We start from the raw sequence: 18,292 nt of genomic DNA on the forward strand, positions 1-18,292 counted from the left end.
ATCGGTAACTAGGTCGCCATTGTTGTCCTTACAGGAGTACGGCCTGGTTTTGAAATTTTCCGTAAGTCGCCTAGCTCTCTGGTAAAATTTTCGGGCATTCTTCCTGTCGGCCACGTATTTCGGCCTCTCTCTTCGTATTCCGGCAAATACGTCTCGCTTCCCTCTTCAGATGCCTATAAAGCAGATGCCTAGGGCGCAGTGTGGCCCTATAGGCGGCCACCAGTTGTTCTTTCGAGCTCGCTGAAATCCGACTACTTCTTCGGTGGCGGCACTTAATANTTCTCTTCTTCAATTAATTCCAAACATTTGAAAGCTAGTCGGCTGAAAAAGCTGGGCTCAAATTGTATAAAGAATAAAAAAACAACACAATGGAAAAGAATGTCCAACAAAGAAATATGTATTTTAAAAAGTAAAACGAGCCAAAATGTTCTAAGCAAAGAGAAAGCAAAGGGCCGCATTTGGCTCAAAGAGCCGCGTTTGCCCACCGTTGTTATATGTATAAAAACTTGCCAATTTCAACATTCTACCTTTTGCGATTCAGTATTGTCAGATATTGCTTTCAAATTTGCTAACAACTTTTTTAAGTTGCAAAGATTTTTAGATTCGCTTAAAAATACAAGCAATTTCCCAAATTCCACTAAATGCATTTGAAAATGTTTCTACAATACATAAGTATGTTTGTAAATTTGTAAACAAATGCCGTTACGCATGCACAAATTCGTCTGGTACATAAATGCTTGTTACACATTAATATAACGGTATATCGAAAAACAAATTTTGGCCGCAGTAATTTTTCAAATATTTCCTTCTAAAATGGCAAGCACTAGTTTTTCTTGATTTTTTAGCTCTTTAATGATAAATTCTTTTAGCATTTAAATCAATTGGGTGAAGCGATTCTGCAGTGTGCTCAGCAGTCCAGTCTTTTTTTGCAAAGCTTTACTAACAGTGCTGTTACTGGCAACGCCACTGCCTACTGACCTGGAGAAGAGGAAAAAATCACCAGCCGATGTTGTTTTACCACCGGCAACGCTCGTTGCACCCGCCGCCGCACTGCCTCCACTCTCCGCGTTCTCTGCATTCATCTCCGATTCGCTATTACGTCGCTCCAGTGTTTTCCCCACCTTCTGGAAACCGAAACTAAATACATCTTTCACCTTGTCACCTGCATCGATTAGGAGATCCAGACTTTGACGTCGTCCAGACATTTTCAGGCTGTTCGAACGCGACAACCACTGGCTCAGGCTCTGTTTCTTGTTGAGCTGATCTTCATGGAAGATCGTCGTGCAAGTGACTTTGCGCTTCGGCTCGTCCGATGAGGATGACGAGGAGTGATGCGATTGTGCATCTTCAGCGGCGCCACCTAGCTGATCGTGTAGCAGCGACTGATTTGAGTAACTAGAACTTGTGCTCTCCGAGTGCGATAAGCGTATCTCAGTCCACTGCTCGATGTCATCCTGCTCATCTGCATCGGCGCCGGTGCTTGAGCTGGCATCGTGTGCGCTACCGCTGCCACCGCCACCGACGCTACTATTGCCACTCGTCTTCACTTCGTACGGTCCATGTAGGGGGGTGTGCCCGAAGAGACCGTCGCCGCTAGCGCTCGTACTCGCCGACTTGTGCATGCTGCCACCTGGATGTTTCTTTGCCACAAAGAAAACAAGCAATTATTAATCACGCAAATATATATAAAAAAAAAAAAAGTGTAGCAATGAACTGTCCACTTACATCTCTCAGGTTGAGCGTAGGAAAGTCCTGTAGCAAATGTGGGCACTCATGCTCGTCGAAGCGGCGTTGTCGCAGTGGACTGGACTGTGTGCTAAGTTTCGCGGGCAATTGCAAATACTCGTCTGGTGCGTCAATATCGCACGGAAAGTGTTGATAATTTTGCACTGCTGCTGCGGCATTGCTTGCAATGCGTAGCTCTGCCAAGAGCGTGTCGTTGAGCAGCTCACGTTTTTCCTGCCGCTGGCGGTGTATATCTTCAGAGATCTGCTCGAGGTTTTTCAGCGCCTCATTGTAAGTCATCTTGGCTTCGGTGACTTTGCTTTCTAGTTCATTAATTTTTTGCTTTTGTGCTTTTAAGAGGCCATTGTAGTTAGCTCGCGCCTCGTAGAAGGGCCTGTGAATATGCGCATTTTAGCAAAATTAGAAGTGAATGTTAAATAGGAAATTTAAATTTTACAAAAATTTATTGAAAATCAAAAATAGTAAATGGTTAAATTTGGAAGAAATAAGTGGTCATTGTTACGCGTGCCGAGCTCGTGAAATACTTACAGAATATTGCAACGGTGCTGATAAACCAAAGAATTCAATTCAAGTAAGTCTCGTCTAATGCTTAAACTAAAAGTTAAAAATTAAAATACTGAAAAATAAATTATACAAAAAAATTTAAGTAAAAACCAAGCTAGCGGTGAAAGGTGAGTACTTAGTGAAATAAAAAGGAAGGAAACAAAGTAACACTTAATCACTTTAATCAATTTAAGCTTCAACAAATTACGCTTATCACAGTACCAACAAAGTAGTGAGTGCTCTTCAACTCCAAATAAACAATAGCTTAACCCATGACGTACCATACGGTTAACCGAGGTCCAATAAAGAGTTGCAGCTTCATTATCAAAAGATTTTGTTTTTCATACATTTCAAAAATTCAAACAGTTCTTCGTGTGATATCATTGAGGGAACTACTCTACTATCTCGTGATGCAGAGCTCTGTTGAATCATTCATAGACGCAGCCAACCACCACCAGGTAGCAATGCACACAGCGGGCAAGAAGCATCATGGCAGAGTGAAATTTCATTCTGTGATCGCGCCTAAGCGAATCGCGAGCTATTTTAGTCGCCAATTTAAACTGCATCCTTCGGCGGATACGGTCAAACGTTGAGTAATCGGACCAGTCTAGAATTATTAAACAAGGGGCTCTACAGAGTGGTTCTCTATCCCCGTTATTGTTAAACCTCCTGGATATCCAACGCGCACGATTTGTAAGATATAGTGGCCGGCCGATTTTTTTTTGTTGTAACATCATACAAATTCCCCAAAGAGTTATTGCGGATAGATTTCTTTCATTCTCCGATTATGCAACCGCAATTGGCAACAAAGTACAGAGCCGCAACAAGGTCGCTTGTTGGTAGCCTTTGTGCAAAAAAACAAACATTGGCAACATACATAAGGCCGGTTCTAAATTATGCCTGTTTGGTCACCGCGGACCAGAACGAGGCAGTGAACGAAGCAATAGACCTGTCAGAACATCGCAACTGGAGACCTTCTGATGACGTTTGAACGCCCTGTGGTGATCACAATTGAATGCTCAACAAGCAATTTATGATCAGGGAGCATCTGAACAGACAGTTGTTGGAAGCAAAGCCTTCTCCCATCCGAGGCAAGTAAGCAGACATCACTATAAATCCACGGACGAGATCAAGGCATACTTCAGTCAAACACTGAACCCGCCCAAGACCAAACCTGTTAAATCTGTTTATGACCAACCTAACTCTGCTAGCAGCCGAAGTGAACTTACGATTGTATTATGGCGGCCTTTGCTATAAGTTTTCTATATACATATATCGCTAACCTTGCCAACCTCTTCACTAGGCATTTTTGAACTTCCGCTGCAACATACTTCACCCCACCTGGATCGTATTTAAACTAAAAGATATTCTGGTGGTCATGTCTGATAGCCAAAGAAGGGTCCTTAAGTCGTAACTCGGCACAGTAGACTGAGAAACTTTTCCAACTACATAGAAATCAATCGGCCGGCCGGTAGTTAAGTCGCCAAGACCATCCGATACCCAGTGCAAAAGTTTAAAAACTTGCCAGAACACAGGTCCATATATGGCGAATAGCTGCTATGTTATCCGAACGGATTTTTGTGGGGCAAGAACATTATCGCAACGTTAACACCGCAGAAACCAACTCAACAATTCTCTGCTTCGAAGCATGTAGTACGAACTGAAAGGAAGTCATCGAGTCGTGCGTAAGTAGAGTATCTCGCATCGGTGCTCAACAATGTACAACAAGCGCTTGACGAACGTATATCGACTTGAAGGAGTCGGCCTGTTGTTGGGTCACATAAAAATACATGTTTATAATCAATTGTCTATCGTTTCAACTCCGTTCAATTAAAACTCTATGCCTAACTAAATACTTATGGTAAAAGCCGGTAAGGAAAAATTTACTATATGTGCCCATCCCAGAACGTAATAATATGTATGTGTGTACGATTGTACGAGGGGAGGCTGTAAACTTTTGTGCCTAAGTAAAAACACCGAATATCATGTCATTAACATCATTACAACTTCAGAAATTGAGCCATACGAAATTCCACTACAGAGCGGTCATCAAATTCCTCTCAAAGAACCCAACAAATATTTAGGTTAGAGAACGATTGAAAGCGATGCGAATTCCAATGTATTATCTAACGATTGGAGAAACTGTCGAGAACTATAGCATTCTCTACAAAAAGGGGACTTAGTTCTCGATATCGAGAAAAAGGTTAGATATCTAATTGTATTCTAACGTTGAATTCTTATAGGCTTCTAATGTCAAGTGTGTTTCTAATCATTGCTCGTCTCTCCACTACAATATGCATTTTTACGTAACGAGCTGCTCGTCTACGACTGTTACGATTCGAGCCCTGATTTTAGATTCGAAAACTACATTAGAATTCTAATGTAAAATCAATCTAATTCTATTTGAAGGGATGTCTACAGTACATGGGGAGTCTGGAAACATTGGAGCCAAGAATTCAAGCATGGCAGTGAGTCGCTGGAAGATGATCCCAGCTCAAGGCATCAAAAAACTTCCGTTACCACTGTGATTTGGCATTGTGAAGGCATTCTGTTCATCAACTATCTATGTATATTAATAAAAATGTTGTGTTCGTATGTCACGGTCGTCAAAACTCGAGAACGGCTGAACCGATTTGAACAATTTATTTTTTGTATTGTTCGGTATAATACCAGAACCAATGATATCGCATAAATTGGAGGGTTGCCACCTATTTGAAAATTTTTAAACCCAATTATATTGACAAAATAAGTTAATTATTACAATATGGGTATCAAATTAAAGAGGTTTGAGAAAAATGACTGATGGAAATATTTTTGAGGAGGGTTGCCACCTAATTTAAAGTTTTAACTCAGTTAAGTTGATTAAGTAAATGAAATATTGCAATGTGGGTATCAAATTAAGAAGTTTTAAGAAGGCTTCTAGCCGAAAATATGTGTGATTAGGGTTGCCACCTGTTTGAAAGTTTAACTAAATTACGCTGAGAAAATAAATTAAATATTACAATATTGGTATCAAATTAAAGAGGTTTAAGAAAGATAACTGTTGGAAATATTTTTTGGGAGAGTTGCCATCCATTAGGGAACCAGCACTATCACCGATAAAAATATCAGCATGGAAAACCCACGCAGAATCACTGTTGCCAACAAGTGCAACTTTGGACTGAGTAGGCAATTCGGGAGTAAAGTCCTTTCTCCACATACAAAAACCGCAGCCTAGAAGTCACTCATCATGCCCGAGCTGTTATACGGCACAGAAGCTTAGACAACCACAACATTCGATGAGACGTCTCTTGGAGTATTCGAGAGAAAGATCTTACGGAAGATATACAGGCTTCTGCGCGTGGGCGACGGGGATTACCGTAGACGATGGAACGATGAGTTGTATGAGATTTTCAACGAAATGTACATAGTGCAGGGAATGAAAATGCAGCTGCTCCGCTGGCTTATACATGTTTTTCCAATAGGAACCGAAGTTCCAGGTGTGAAAGAACTCCACTCGACTGGCGTTCTTTGTCGAGCTCGGCCAAAATGGCTTAGGTGGTTACAAAGCCAAAGTAGAAGAATAATATGCAAATGATAGATGACAGAGTTGGGGACCTTCTTCTTGGATTCGCCAGGAGGTACTAGGAAATTATTCCTTATCAGATGGATTCTGGCAACGGTTCCATAAAAAATTGCATTACCTTAGCTATCGCTTCGTCTGGAATTGCTGCGACATTGTTACCAGGTGAGCTGGCATTGAACATATAAATCATCGAAACTCCCACGTAAAATATTTCCAGAGCAACCGGTATAGAAAAAGTATTACAAAAATTTAATTTCATTGTTTGGGATGAGTGCACCATGGCACATACAAAATCGCTTGAGTTCCTTGATCAATTGTTGCGAGATTTGCGTGGAAACGTTCAACCATTCGAAAATGCATTGATACTGGTCGCAGGAGACTTTATGCAAACATTGTCTGTAGTTTCTCGATTAAGGAGAACTGATCGAAAGAATGTTTATTTATTAGAAAATTAATTACAGGAGTCACGATTGGCTCAGTTAACGGGCTATTCTTGCTGCGAAGAATAAGGATGTCTATCAACTAAATAATAAAAAAAATAGTGGTATAGAAAACAGTCGTTGCTTGACCTGATCAGCTCTTTTACCAGACTGCCAGGCCACTTGCTCACTTTGGTGAATACCACTAATGTTATTCAATCCAGCATTCAACGTGAGGAAATAGCATATACGTCGATAAACACCGTTATGGAAAAAGACCATCCAACGAAATTTTTGAACTCGATTGATCTTCCAGGGAGACCCCACATACTGAAATTGAAAATAGGTGTGCCAACTATCATGTTGCGGAATATTAATCAGCCAAATCTTTGCAACGGCATGCGACTCGCACTTAAGAAATTGATGAAGAAAGTAGTGTAAAGATTTTAACGTAGCCTTTCAAAGGTGAAGAATTCCCATGATTCCGACCGATACACCATTTCAATTTAAAAGATTGCAACTCCCAATTCGATTGACATTCGGAAACACAATCAATAATGCTCCAGGTCGAACTTTGGATGTTGCGTGTTCCTGTGTCAGCAAACCAGATATCCTTGATATCTATGCAGCCAATGGAAAAACAACAAATATAATAATTTATCATCTATATAACAGGAATATGCCACAGCAAAGCATGGCAGGGTACAGCTAGTCTAAAATAAAAGAACTACAATGGACGGAGACTATTATGCCACATTGTTGACAAAAGTGCGTCAGGTTGTTGTCGAGAAACTACGCGAGATGCATACAGTTTAAAACTGGCCCCCAGGGGGAAAAAAAACTCTGCGGACGAAGATTTTCGAGTCAAGAAGAAATCAGGGCGGTATTAGGTTATGATAAATGTAAAAAGTGCATTGAATTAGAGNAACTACGCGAGATGCATACAGTTTAAAACTGGCCCCCAGGGGGAAAAAAACTCTGCGGACGAAGATTTTCGAGTCAAGAAGAAATCAGGGCGGTATTAGGTTATGATAAATGTAAAAAGTGCATTGAATTAGATGGAGATTATACAGGGTATCCTAGACTACCCGTCCAGCCACTCTAAAATGCAGGGAAATTATTGAAAAAATTAAAAATATGACCTACCAAATCGGGGTTGCTCTGTGTATTTTTGGGTATTAGCGACTTCATCAAACTACGTGGCTATCTATGGATCAAAAACGACAAAACTAAATCGATCATGTAGTGATAGACGGAATGCATGCTTCCAGTGTTTTAGACGTACATATACTCCGAGGCACAAACATCGACACGGACCACTATCTTGTTGCAGCCAAGATACGCATCCGCCTCCGTGCAGCAAAAAATGTGCGCCCAAATATGCAAGGAAAGCTTAACGTCGAAAAGCTGCAATCACAACAAACGGCCAAACGGTACGATGAGAAGTGTCAGGAAACTGCAGAGAAAAAAGATGCCGTCTACAGGGCCACGCTGGGATCTGAGCCCCCAAACGATGATAACGGAGTCGTTGTTCCTCTGCCCGACTATGACGAGGTACGAATAGCAATAACGCTTCTGTAAAACAACACAGCTGCTGGAGCTGATAGCCTGCCAGCTGAGCTATTCAAGTATCGTGGCGAGCAACTCCTGCATGAATCAACTGTTATACAGAAGAAGAAGATTAGCGACTTCCGGTTGCGACCGGAAGTGGGTTTAACTGACCGGATGTCCATTTTTTTAAAATAGACATCAATGTTGTTACCACAAATTTTCCATTTGGAATGGACATACGATTGAAACAATGGACTTCCGGTTGAAACCGGAAGTCGCTAATCTTCTAATTTTTCTTTGGCATTGTAACCGAATAAGCGCTTTTGGCTGAGTTCAACAAAGGACGCTTCTTCTGTGCCAACTGACGCAAATTGGAAATGCCAAGTGAAGCCAAATTCTTCTCTTTCCATTTCAATGACGAAAAGATAGAGCATTCCCGACTTGATAGTTCATATATTTTCGTTTTCCAATAAAACCATTTGCATTCATTTCAGAAGTCCAGGATGAGTTAAAGTTTGAAGGTCGGTAATACCCCCAAAGATAGAGCATCTCCGACTTGGTAGGTCTTATTTTGCGTTTTTCAATTAAATTATTTCCCTTTGTTTTAGAGAGGGTGGAGGGGGTATAGGACACCGTGTATAGAAAAATAAAATGCTTGAACATTTCTATTAGATATTTTAATACCATAGGCTCAAAACTTTTTAACCTCCCCTCGTATATGTCCTGCATATGCGTGCATGAGTCTTCGGGTGCATAATATCATACAATGATTTACAGTGCGGCTAAAATTGTGCGATTAAAAACTCACCTCGACGCACGTATAGCCTGCTTAAGTTGTCCTTGTAATTTGCCCACTCGATTGTTGGCCACTTCCAACTTCAGTTGACACATTTTCAAAGTATTTCGTGCATCCGTTACATCCACCTGAGATTGATTCACCCTGGCTGCGCAGGGAAATAGTAAAAAGGAACGAAAATAGCATTACATGCTTCATGGAATTTGCAATATGTGTTTTGTTGTTGTTCTTACTGGTGGCGTGACTGAGCATTTCTTGGCAGGCGGTATCCAGTGTTGCCTTTTCACCCAAACCCTGTTCCGCCAAATATACCATTTCCTTGGCAGCGGTGTGTATCGATTTAGCTTTTTCGTAATTTACCGCCGCTTGCTGTGTTTCCTTGGCCAACTAAAAAAAATCGCACACATTTTCCAGGTGTTACATATTTAAATAAAGTTATATTTCAGAAAATATGAAAATATGATTACAATAGAAATGAAAAGAAGACATTTCAACGGTACTCACTTGCGCTGCATAGATACGCGACTCGTAATAGGGCTTGGCCGCCTCAATTGAGTTACCCAATTTGTGTGCAGCCTGTTTGATGCGCACCTCACTCTCGGCCAATATGCGCTTGAAATCACATTTTGCCTCCTAGTGAAGAAATGTAGGAAAACAATTTATATGGATGTTGGATATTTTTTTATTACAAAATGCTTTTTTTACTAAAATAAATGGAAACAATAAGTTTGCTGCTTTTTTTAAGGTACACTTTTTCGCGTGGATTGGCATCGTACACCTGGTAGATTTCGAAATAATTTTCATTGTTTTTTTGTTTGCGATTGAAAAATATTTATAGGAATAGGAATACTCGGTGGCAGACTGATAACCTGATCTTAACTAAAAAGAAGAGGCAATATTTCGGGAGAATAAAATTTCAATTTGCAGAGAGGTGCCCTTCTGCCACAATCCACTTCATACATGATTCAACTTTCACAGGCGATTAGTTGAATCAAAAGTTTAACGAAAGAAGTCAGCTGGCCAACTTCATTGAAAGCGACTTCAAAGGCCGCTAACATGTCGGGAATACTCGCACATCGACCTATGAAGATCTACTATTGTGCTAAACCCTAATTGTAATCACCCCAACCTTAGGTTATTTCGGAAGTTAAGCACTTCGGAGACTACCATGTTCTAATTTTTGGATGGAGAAGACAAAGTTCGTAATACGTGAGCAGCCATGTAGAATATGCTCTGGGGTTTCTTCCACCAGCCAACAAAACCTGCATTCCGTCTCTAGAGAAAGCCCCATTTAGTCAAATGATACCTCAACTTGCAGTGTCCTGTCAGTTAGCCAGTAGGTAGGTAGGTTCAAAGAGTCTTTCGGCGATCTCTTGATTGCCTAATTCCCTCTTCCGCCAGAGGGCAGAAATCTGAGATTCTTCGGAGCTCCCAAGTAATTCTTCAGGGTGTCCTTTGGATGTACCGCAGAAAGGCTCGTGACCATGCCAGTGCATCTCCGCTCAACGCTTTGCGAGATAGTCAGTCCTTTCGTTGCCTTAGAACCCTTCATGTCCCGGAACCCACCACAGCGTTACGCTATTGGGGCCCCCAGGTGGTTCGAATGAGTATTACAGCTGTTCACACAGTCTTGAGGCCGTTTAAAAAAGTCTAAAGCTAAGCGTACGTGATAGAGAGAAAAACCCGAGACTTAGGGCCTTATTCTGTATCACGAACGATAGGCAAAACGAACGATTCGTCTGCAGACGACAACCTCTCAGATTGCGATTTTAAACTCTATCGGTCGTCTTCGTCTTGCTTTTCATACATTACGTTGCAATGGTCTCGGTTGCGTTTAAACCGACTAAAATGATGCCGCCGGACTAATTTTTGAAGCATTCCTCTGCAGACGAATCGTTCGTGGTGCCTATCGTTCGTGATACAGAATAAGAGCGCGGTTGCCCACGAACGTGTACGCAGCGTAGCGTACAAGTACGTAGAAAGATATCAAGTATGCTGTTGATAGAAAGAGAGAGAAGCAACGTCTACGTCACGGTCATGCGGTGGTGAGTTTTTGTTAACACGCAGATCCCATAAGATAGATCGTGTCAGCTGACACGTTCTCCGTTTTTACGTCCGTGGGTAACTGCGCTTTAAGGCTGTTAAACTAAAATTTCGCTAGAGACGTGTAAACACTCAATAGAGTTCTATGAATTTCATCACAGTTTGCTAAATTTTGAAATGGCTAAGACGATAAACGATTTAATTATTCGGTACAATCATACCATTTGAGGCAGGTTTAAAACGTAGCAAAATGACTTATCGGAAAATTTTCTCTTATTTTCATAGGCATTCCAACGACTTTTCCAATGGCCTCTCTCCTTTGGCAAGAGCCATAACCATTGATTAAAACAAATGGCCTGGCACTCTGGCAACAGTCGTTGCTTGAGGTAATCTGCTCTTTTGCCATAGTGCCAGGCCACTGGCTCAACTTGGTGAATACCTACATATACATACATACATATATAGTAGTTTGGCTGGAACTGTTCGGAGAAACTCCTTTCAAGGAAATATTAAAGATTGTTTGATGTGAGTCCAAAAGTACACATAGTACCGAAGAGAGAGGTTGCGATGTTTAATTGTTAGGTACATTTGTCTACTTTTATGTAAAACTTTTTTCGCCAAATAAGTACAATTTAAAAATTTAATTCTTGTCCATAATGCGAAAATGTATTTCATGACGTGAACAAATAGGTGAAAGCTGTCAAATCGACGAAGAGTTAGTGCTACGCTGATGGCGCCAACTATATTTTCTACATTTTTGATATAAATACATATGTATACACATACAACAAACGTTGACAACAATTCGAGATAGAAAACTAACTCTAGGCGAGAGGTAACTATTGTCTACCATGTACACAGCTTGTAGATACGTGATAGAGAAAAGGAAAAAAATAGTTTTGTTCAAAAAGTCCAAAAATTTTACATAACAACTTTTATTGAAAATGAGATCAGAATTGCATATTTTTGTTAAGGAATAAAAGTTTATCAACGATTTTTGGCTTCAAGCAGCATCTGTGCTCTGAAATTATTTGCCCTGCTTTGCTAAATAACCTTTCCGACTCACAAGATGAAACAGGTACCGCCGTCTTTTACTCTTACTGAATATTTATGTATGAGTGAAAACTATCGATAGTGCTTACAAAACTATCGATGTTTTCGATAGTTAAAAACCATCGATACTATCGATAGTTTTCCAGCACTACTTTGCACTTTAATAAGTGTTTGTTCATGTCGTGGTAAGTGTTTTAATTGGCATCACAAAGTATAGACATATGTATAGGCGTTTCCAGCGGAAAATAATAATAATAATAGATTGGCGCTTACACATAAGAATATATGTAAGTGTTTGGCCGAGCTTCTCCTCCGATTTGTGGCGTGCGGCTTGATGTTGTCACACAAGAGGAGGGACCTACAGTTTTACGCCGACTCTGAACGGCGATTGTATTTTTATGAGAAGCTGTTTTTCATGGCAGAAATACGCTCGGAGGTTTGCCATTGCCTGCCGAGGGACGACCGCTGTTAAGAAAAATTTTTTTTGCGATGTTGCTTTGATCACNCTTTTACTCTTACTGAATATTTATGTATGAGTGAAAACTATCGATAGTGCTTACAAAACTATCGATGTTTTCGATAGTTAAAAACCATCGATACTATCGATAGTTTTCCAGCACTACTTTGCACTTTAATAAGTGTTTGTTCATGTCGTGGTAAGTGTTTTAATTGGCATCACAAAGTATAGACATATGTATAGGCGTTTCCAGCGGAAAATAATAATAATAATAGATTGGCGCTTACACATAAGAATATATGTAAGTGTTTGGCCGAGCTTCTCCTCCGATTTGTGGCGTGCGGCTTGATGTTGTCACACAAGAGGAGGGACCTACAGTTTTACGCCGACTCTGAACGGCGATTGTATTTTTATGAGAAGCTGTTTTTCATGGCAGAAATACGCTCGGAGGTTTGCCATTGCCTGCCGAGGGACGACCGCTGTTAAGAAAAATTTTTTTTGCGATGTTGCTTTGATCACGGCTTGAACCCAGGCCATGCGGAGTGGAAGCGCGCACTGCTTACCACTACATACACCACAGCGGCTGCCAAAAATACTCAATAAAAAATATGTCGCCCCTGCTGGACGGTAAAACTAGAAATAAACTTAAATGAACCGAAAAGCGCCGACGGTAAAAACGCTACCGTCACAATTAAATATATGCCATTCCATAGGTCTTTGGGAGCTTTAATTTTGACAGCGGTTAACCGTCAACCGCTATACCTTGGACCGCTGCAGTTCTGGGTAGAGCTTTAAATATTTCAAACATTACTACTAGGGCATCCAATCCCGCAAGAAATCATCAAACCCGCGTCTCTGCAGTTATATTAAAATTTGATATGTAAAAAAAAGAGTTGATTTAATTTTTTTTTTATGGATACGTTTTCGAGATAACTGAATAACGGTAAAGTGAAAATATCTTGAAAACTTATCCATAGAATAAAAAATTAAGTCGATTTTCGAAATCAGCGAACAATTCTTTATAGGAATTGGATAGTGGCATCCATTGAAAATTTTTGCTGTAAACCAGTGCTATTATTTTTATGGCAAATTTGCGTATACTATTATGTAATGAAAAAAATCGATACTCACATCGAGTTCCACTTCATATTTGTTGATATTGTCTGTTGCTGTGTTCAGTTTCTCTAGTTCAACCTGAAAGATATGCAAAAGAAATATTAATGTATTGGAGTTTCCGTTTCCTTTGGCATGCATGCATGTATGTATGTCAATATATACATATAAACGCAGGACATACATATCAGTAAATATACAAATAATGTTACGTAGTGAAAAGTTCGTGGGTATAAATAAATATAATATATTATGCTTTGTGGACGCAATTTTAAGGTGTCGACTACGTAACAGTGGGCGAGGGAAGTGAGTGGGCGTTGGCTTGCCTTTTATCCTGTCAACGCAGAATAAAGTGCTGCAACAGCCTTTCAAATAGTGGATATGTAATTGCTTAGTTGTATGAATTGTCATAATCCGAAAATGTTTGTTTTGGACGTCAGCCTGTCCTATATTTATCTGGTAAGACTGATAGTTATTTTCCTTGCAAATTTACTCATATTTGCTTTTGCTTAGCAACTACATATCGTGCCTTCGCTGCAATGGTGTCATAATAAAAAAATATTTCAAGTGTTCTTATTCGAGTTCGGAGATCTTTGTGGTAAGTATTTAACACCGGGGCTCGAATCGTAATATCCCGTCACGGGCCCAGAACCATACGAAAGAAAATTACGTGATACGTCAGTCGTATATGCTGAATGGGATAACGAGTACGCTGACGTATGTCATAATCCAAAAAACTTGTTTTTACGTGATGAGTAATACGATAGTAAGTAGAGATGAAAATAAAGGGTCAAACCCACCTCACATCACCTTATCTCACCTCAACTCGCCTCACCTCTTAACTCATCTCACCTCACCTTAACTAATTTAAATGCACCTCGACGCGCTTGAACCACCTCACTTTATTTCACCTCTTCTCAACTCATCTATTTACTCACCTCACCTTATCTCACCTGAGCTCAACTTACCTCTCCTAAGCTCACCTCAACTCAGAGAAACCCATCTCTCCTTATATTACCTAACTTCAGCTAAACTCACCTTAACTCACCCCAACTCACATCATCCCTCTTTAACTCACGTCAAAAAGATTTGACCTCAACTCAACACACCTCAACTTTGTGTTTTCATGTTTACCACGTGGGCATATGTAAACACTAAACTTAAAAGCCATTTTTCTCGAGTTTTGGATTTTTGGAATTATGACACTCTTGCAGCAAAGGTACATAGATTGGCGTATAACAAGAAAATAATCACTTTTTTATCAAAGTAAGGAGCCAGTGTACGACTTGTTGACATCTTTGTATTTTTGGGTAACATTTTAGGATTGCACTTTCTATTTTGAAATCATCATTTACTTTTGTTCAATGCGAACAACTAAAATGTTTAAAACCTTCTNTTTTGGGTAACATTTTAGGATTGCACTTTCTATTTTGAAATCATCATTTATTTTGTTCAATGCGAACAACTAAAATGTTTAAAACTTTCCGTTTTCGCATTTTTTATTTTTCGGGTTAGGATGTTTTTATGCCAAATATATTTGTCTCTTAATTTCTACCGGCAAATGACATCAGAAACGCAAAACAAGCGTTGAAAGTGTTACTAACACATAACACTAAAAATCTAAAATACGAAAATAAGTATGTACATACATACATACATACATACATACATACATACATACATACTCGTATGTTTGTAAANAAACGCAAAACAAGCGTTGAAAGTGTTACTAACACATAACACTAAAAATCTAAAATACGAAAATAAGTATGTACATACATACATAACTACATACATACATACTCGTATGTTTGTATAAAGAAAGAAACTTGCGTTTATGGCCAGTTAAATACGGCAAACTGCCAAGAGCTACGCACGGGTAAAGTTAAGTAAATGGGCTATATAAATTTTGAAATATGCACTACATTGGACTACATCATACTACATCATCATACGTATGTACTTATGTATGTACATACATACATATGTACTTACGCCCAAAAGTTGGTACATTTGTACTAACAGGAAAAATAAATAAAACAAATGATATGTTGGCATACATAAGTATTTGTGTAGGTATGTATGTATAAATGCATGTACGTTTTATTTCTAAATACATATGTATGTATGTATGTGCATACATACATAGATGCATATCGTCGCTTAAAGTACAAAACCGCGTATCAACAAAATGCAAAACCGCGTATCAAGATAATGCAAAACCGCCTATGTGAGGTTGCATAAATTATTTTCTAGAGAGTGAATATACTCAAATTTCAAAATGGTTCTCGTTTTTATAAAAAAAAATCGCATTTATGGCTAGTATATTTCAGGACGAATGGATAGGATTGGGCCAAGAGCTTGTATGAGCAAATCAAATTTTTGGCAGCAAATGTCAGTTACGCGGTTTTGTATTTTAAACGACGACATGTAGTATACATATGCGTATGTATGAACATTATGCTCGATATGTATTGTAGGTGCAAATTCATTCNCGGTTTTGTATTTTAAACGACGACATGTAGTATACATATGCGTATGTATGTACATTATGCTCGATATGTATGTATGTAGGTGCAAATTCATTAATTCACATTCCTCTGCATGCAAGTTTTTCTTATTTATTTTCCCTCTCATGGGTCATTGTCAGATAAGACAAAATCCGTTTATGACCGTCAAATCTTGTGCAAATGCACACCAAGGGAATCGTAGAAATTACAATTCTTAGCAATTAATTTNTTTTCCCTCTCATGGGTCATTGTCAGATAAGACAAAATCCGTTTATGACCGTCAAATCTTGCACACCAAGGGAATCGTAGAAATTACAAGTCTTAGCAATTAATTTTTATTTTTATGCTCATCTAAATTTGTTTTTTCTTGGTTTTTTTTTTTTTTACTTGCCTGCACTCTGGGGTCCACCGGGGTATTGCTTTCCGTTGACATAGCGTTATTGATTTATTTCAGTGCTTTAAGGCTATTGCTTTTATTTTTTTCACAGCGCGTTTAACGTTTACACTTTTCACTTCTTTTAGAGTAATAAATTGTATACTAAAAATCTAATAGCAATATAATTTTAAATACGTACTAAATAATTTTGAAAAATACTGTCGTAATAATATATTTATGTAGGTATACAACTTTGGTAGTAGTAGCTGCGAAAAAATCAGCAGTATATATTATTTTTGTATAGCTCAGCACCGCACAGCAGACTTACGACAATTCTCTGGGAATATGCTATCTATTCTTGTGTTTTAAGCGAATATTTAAATTCTCCAATACATTTTTTCAATATTTTTCTCCGTTTTCCAAACACATGCTCTATTTATTTTTTGCTTCATTTTGATTTTTCACCGAATTTTGCAANTTTTTTTTTTACTTGCCTGCACTCTGGGGTCCACCGGGGTATTGCTTTCCGTTGACATAGCGTTATTGATTTATTTCAGTGCTTTAAGGCTATTGCTTTTATTTTTTTCACAACGCGTTTAACGTTTACACTTTTCACTTCTTTTACAGTAATAAATTGTATACTAAAAATCTAATAGCAATATATTTTTAAATATGTACTAAATAATTGTGAAAAATACTGTCGTAATAATATATGTATGTATGTATACAACTTTGGTAGTAGTAGCTGCGAAAAAATCAGCAATATATATTATTTTTGTATAGCTCAGCACCGCGCAGCAGACTTACGAACAATTCTCTGGGAATATGCTATCTATTCTTGTGTTTTAAGCGAATATTTAAATTCTCCAATACATTTTTTCAATATTTTTCTCCGTTTTCCAAACACATGCTCTATTTATTTTTTGCTTCATTTTGATTTTTCACCGAATTTTGCAATTTCATTTTCACTGCTCTGGTTGCTGGTTGGCTGATTGACTTGCTTGGCTAGTTCGCTCGTCTTGTCTTGACATTGTCTGCCGCTCGCGACGGATTTTCACCACACACTACCAACGATGAGTGTTACCTTAAAGTTGTTGACCGTTTTTAAAAGTATTCGTAGCTGTGTCGTCGCTTTGGCTGCGGCTGTGGCCTTTATTTTTGGGTGGCGACAGCACTTAAAAGCTCCCACCACAATTTACTGTTATTTAACTCGTTGCGGATTTGACTAGGCCCAGAGCCGGCCATGTAGTCGTGCTATCCGCTGGGCGTCAAGCTGAGTAAAATATGCGTGAAAAAGGTTAGCACTCTGGAAATATGCTCATTCACTTGCTGGCTAGTTATTGTTTTGGGGCAAAGTTTTTGTTGCGTTGCATTGCAGGGTTTGTGAAAACTCTCATTGGTAGTTTCTTTGCTTTTCCCAACTTTGTCGGAATCTCAGAGCATATACAAATATACATATGCATGTTTTTTTCTATGTGATGTATCTTAGTTCTTGTTGAGCGACGTGCTCTCTACTCATTATGTCTTACTGACAGGTGCTGTTTTGTTATTGTTTATATTTCGTTAACTTGTCAATAAGTGAGGGGATATTTTTGCTCGGTGGGATTTTATTTATCAAACTTTTATTATAGCTGGCGCAAATCGTACAGTACGACTCAAAAAGTTGCACTGAAATATAAAAAAAACAACGCTCTTATATAAATTATTTTATTTTAACTATAGGCAAGGCTAGTCACCTTTTTATATGCTCCCCCGAGATTGAAAAATTAAATATTTTTTCACTTTCATAAGTTTTTATTAATATTTCTTAACAATTTCGTACGGCTGGCATAAGCACTATGATGTATGTAAGTAAGTCACTCAACACTTTAGCCATAAACTAGAGATGTTACCGATTTTTTCTCAATTTGGCATACCTAATTTCAGTAAAAATTTTTCGAAGAAAAACTAAATAATTTAAATGTGAAATCAAGAATGGGTCCGAAATCGAGATAGTGTGAATGCTTGCATAACATTAAACATCTAAGTAAATACTGATAAGAAAAGCAGACCGATGATGTCCATATTGGACCCAAAGGAAACTCAACATAATTATCGGTACATTTTTAATGCTTTGAGGA

The 18,292-nt window shown here is 38.8% G+C and overlaps 1 protein-coding gene across 2 annotated transcripts; it reads right to left on the reverse strand.

Annotated features, from left to right (window-relative positions):
• Positions 1 to 448: 448 nt before the first annotated feature.
• On the reverse strand, positions 449 to 16,623 carry LOC108375112 (SH3 domain-binding protein 5-like). 2 transcript variants are annotated; one of them, XM_017631198.1, is made up of 8 exons: positions 16,188 to 16,623; positions 13,305 to 13,367; positions 9,125 to 9,253; positions 8,854 to 9,007; positions 8,633 to 8,768; positions 2,275 to 2,340; positions 1,726 to 2,119; positions 449 to 1,640 (listed from the first exon to the last, which is right to left on the reverse strand). In XM_017631198.1, exons 1-8 carry the CDS (start codon positions 16,227 to 16,229, stop codon positions 873 to 875), a joined length of 1,752 nt encoding a protein of 583 aa, XP_017486687.1. In that variant the 5' UTR covers positions 16,230 to 16,623; the 3' UTR covers positions 449 to 872. The 2 variants fall into 2 exon arrangements, with proteins under 2 accessions (XP_017486687.1, XP_017486689.1); XM_017631200.1 differs by lacking the exon at positions 2,275 to 2,340.
• Positions 16,624 to 18,292: the final 1,669 nt, after the last annotated feature.

The sequence above is a fragment of the Rhagoletis zephyria genome, unplaced genomic scaffold (assembly GCF_001687245.7).
Source record: "Rhagoletis zephyria isolate East Lansing unplaced genomic scaffold, Rhagoletis_zephyria_1.1 Rzeph_scaffold_08527, whole genome shotgun sequence".
Classification (NCBI taxonomy): Eukaryota; Metazoa; Arthropoda; class Insecta; order Diptera; family Tephritidae; genus Rhagoletis; species Rhagoletis zephyria.

What these genes read in the sequence shown, in the direction of transcription:
- LOC108375112 (XM_017631198.1), bottom strand. Translation starts at nt 16,229, where the DNA reads ATGTCAACGGAAAGCAATACCCCGGTGGACCCCAGAGTGCAG. An exon ending in AATATGAAGTGGAACTCGAT is followed by an intron (nt 9,254 to 13,304) that starts GTGAGTATCGAT and finishes TTTCTTCACTAG; the next exon opens with GAGGCAAAATGTGATTTCAA. An exon ending in CGCGTATCTATGCAGCGCAA is followed by an intron (nt 9,008 to 9,124) that starts GTGAGTACCGTT and finishes GATTTTTTTTAG; the next exon opens with TTGGCCAAGGAAACACAGCA.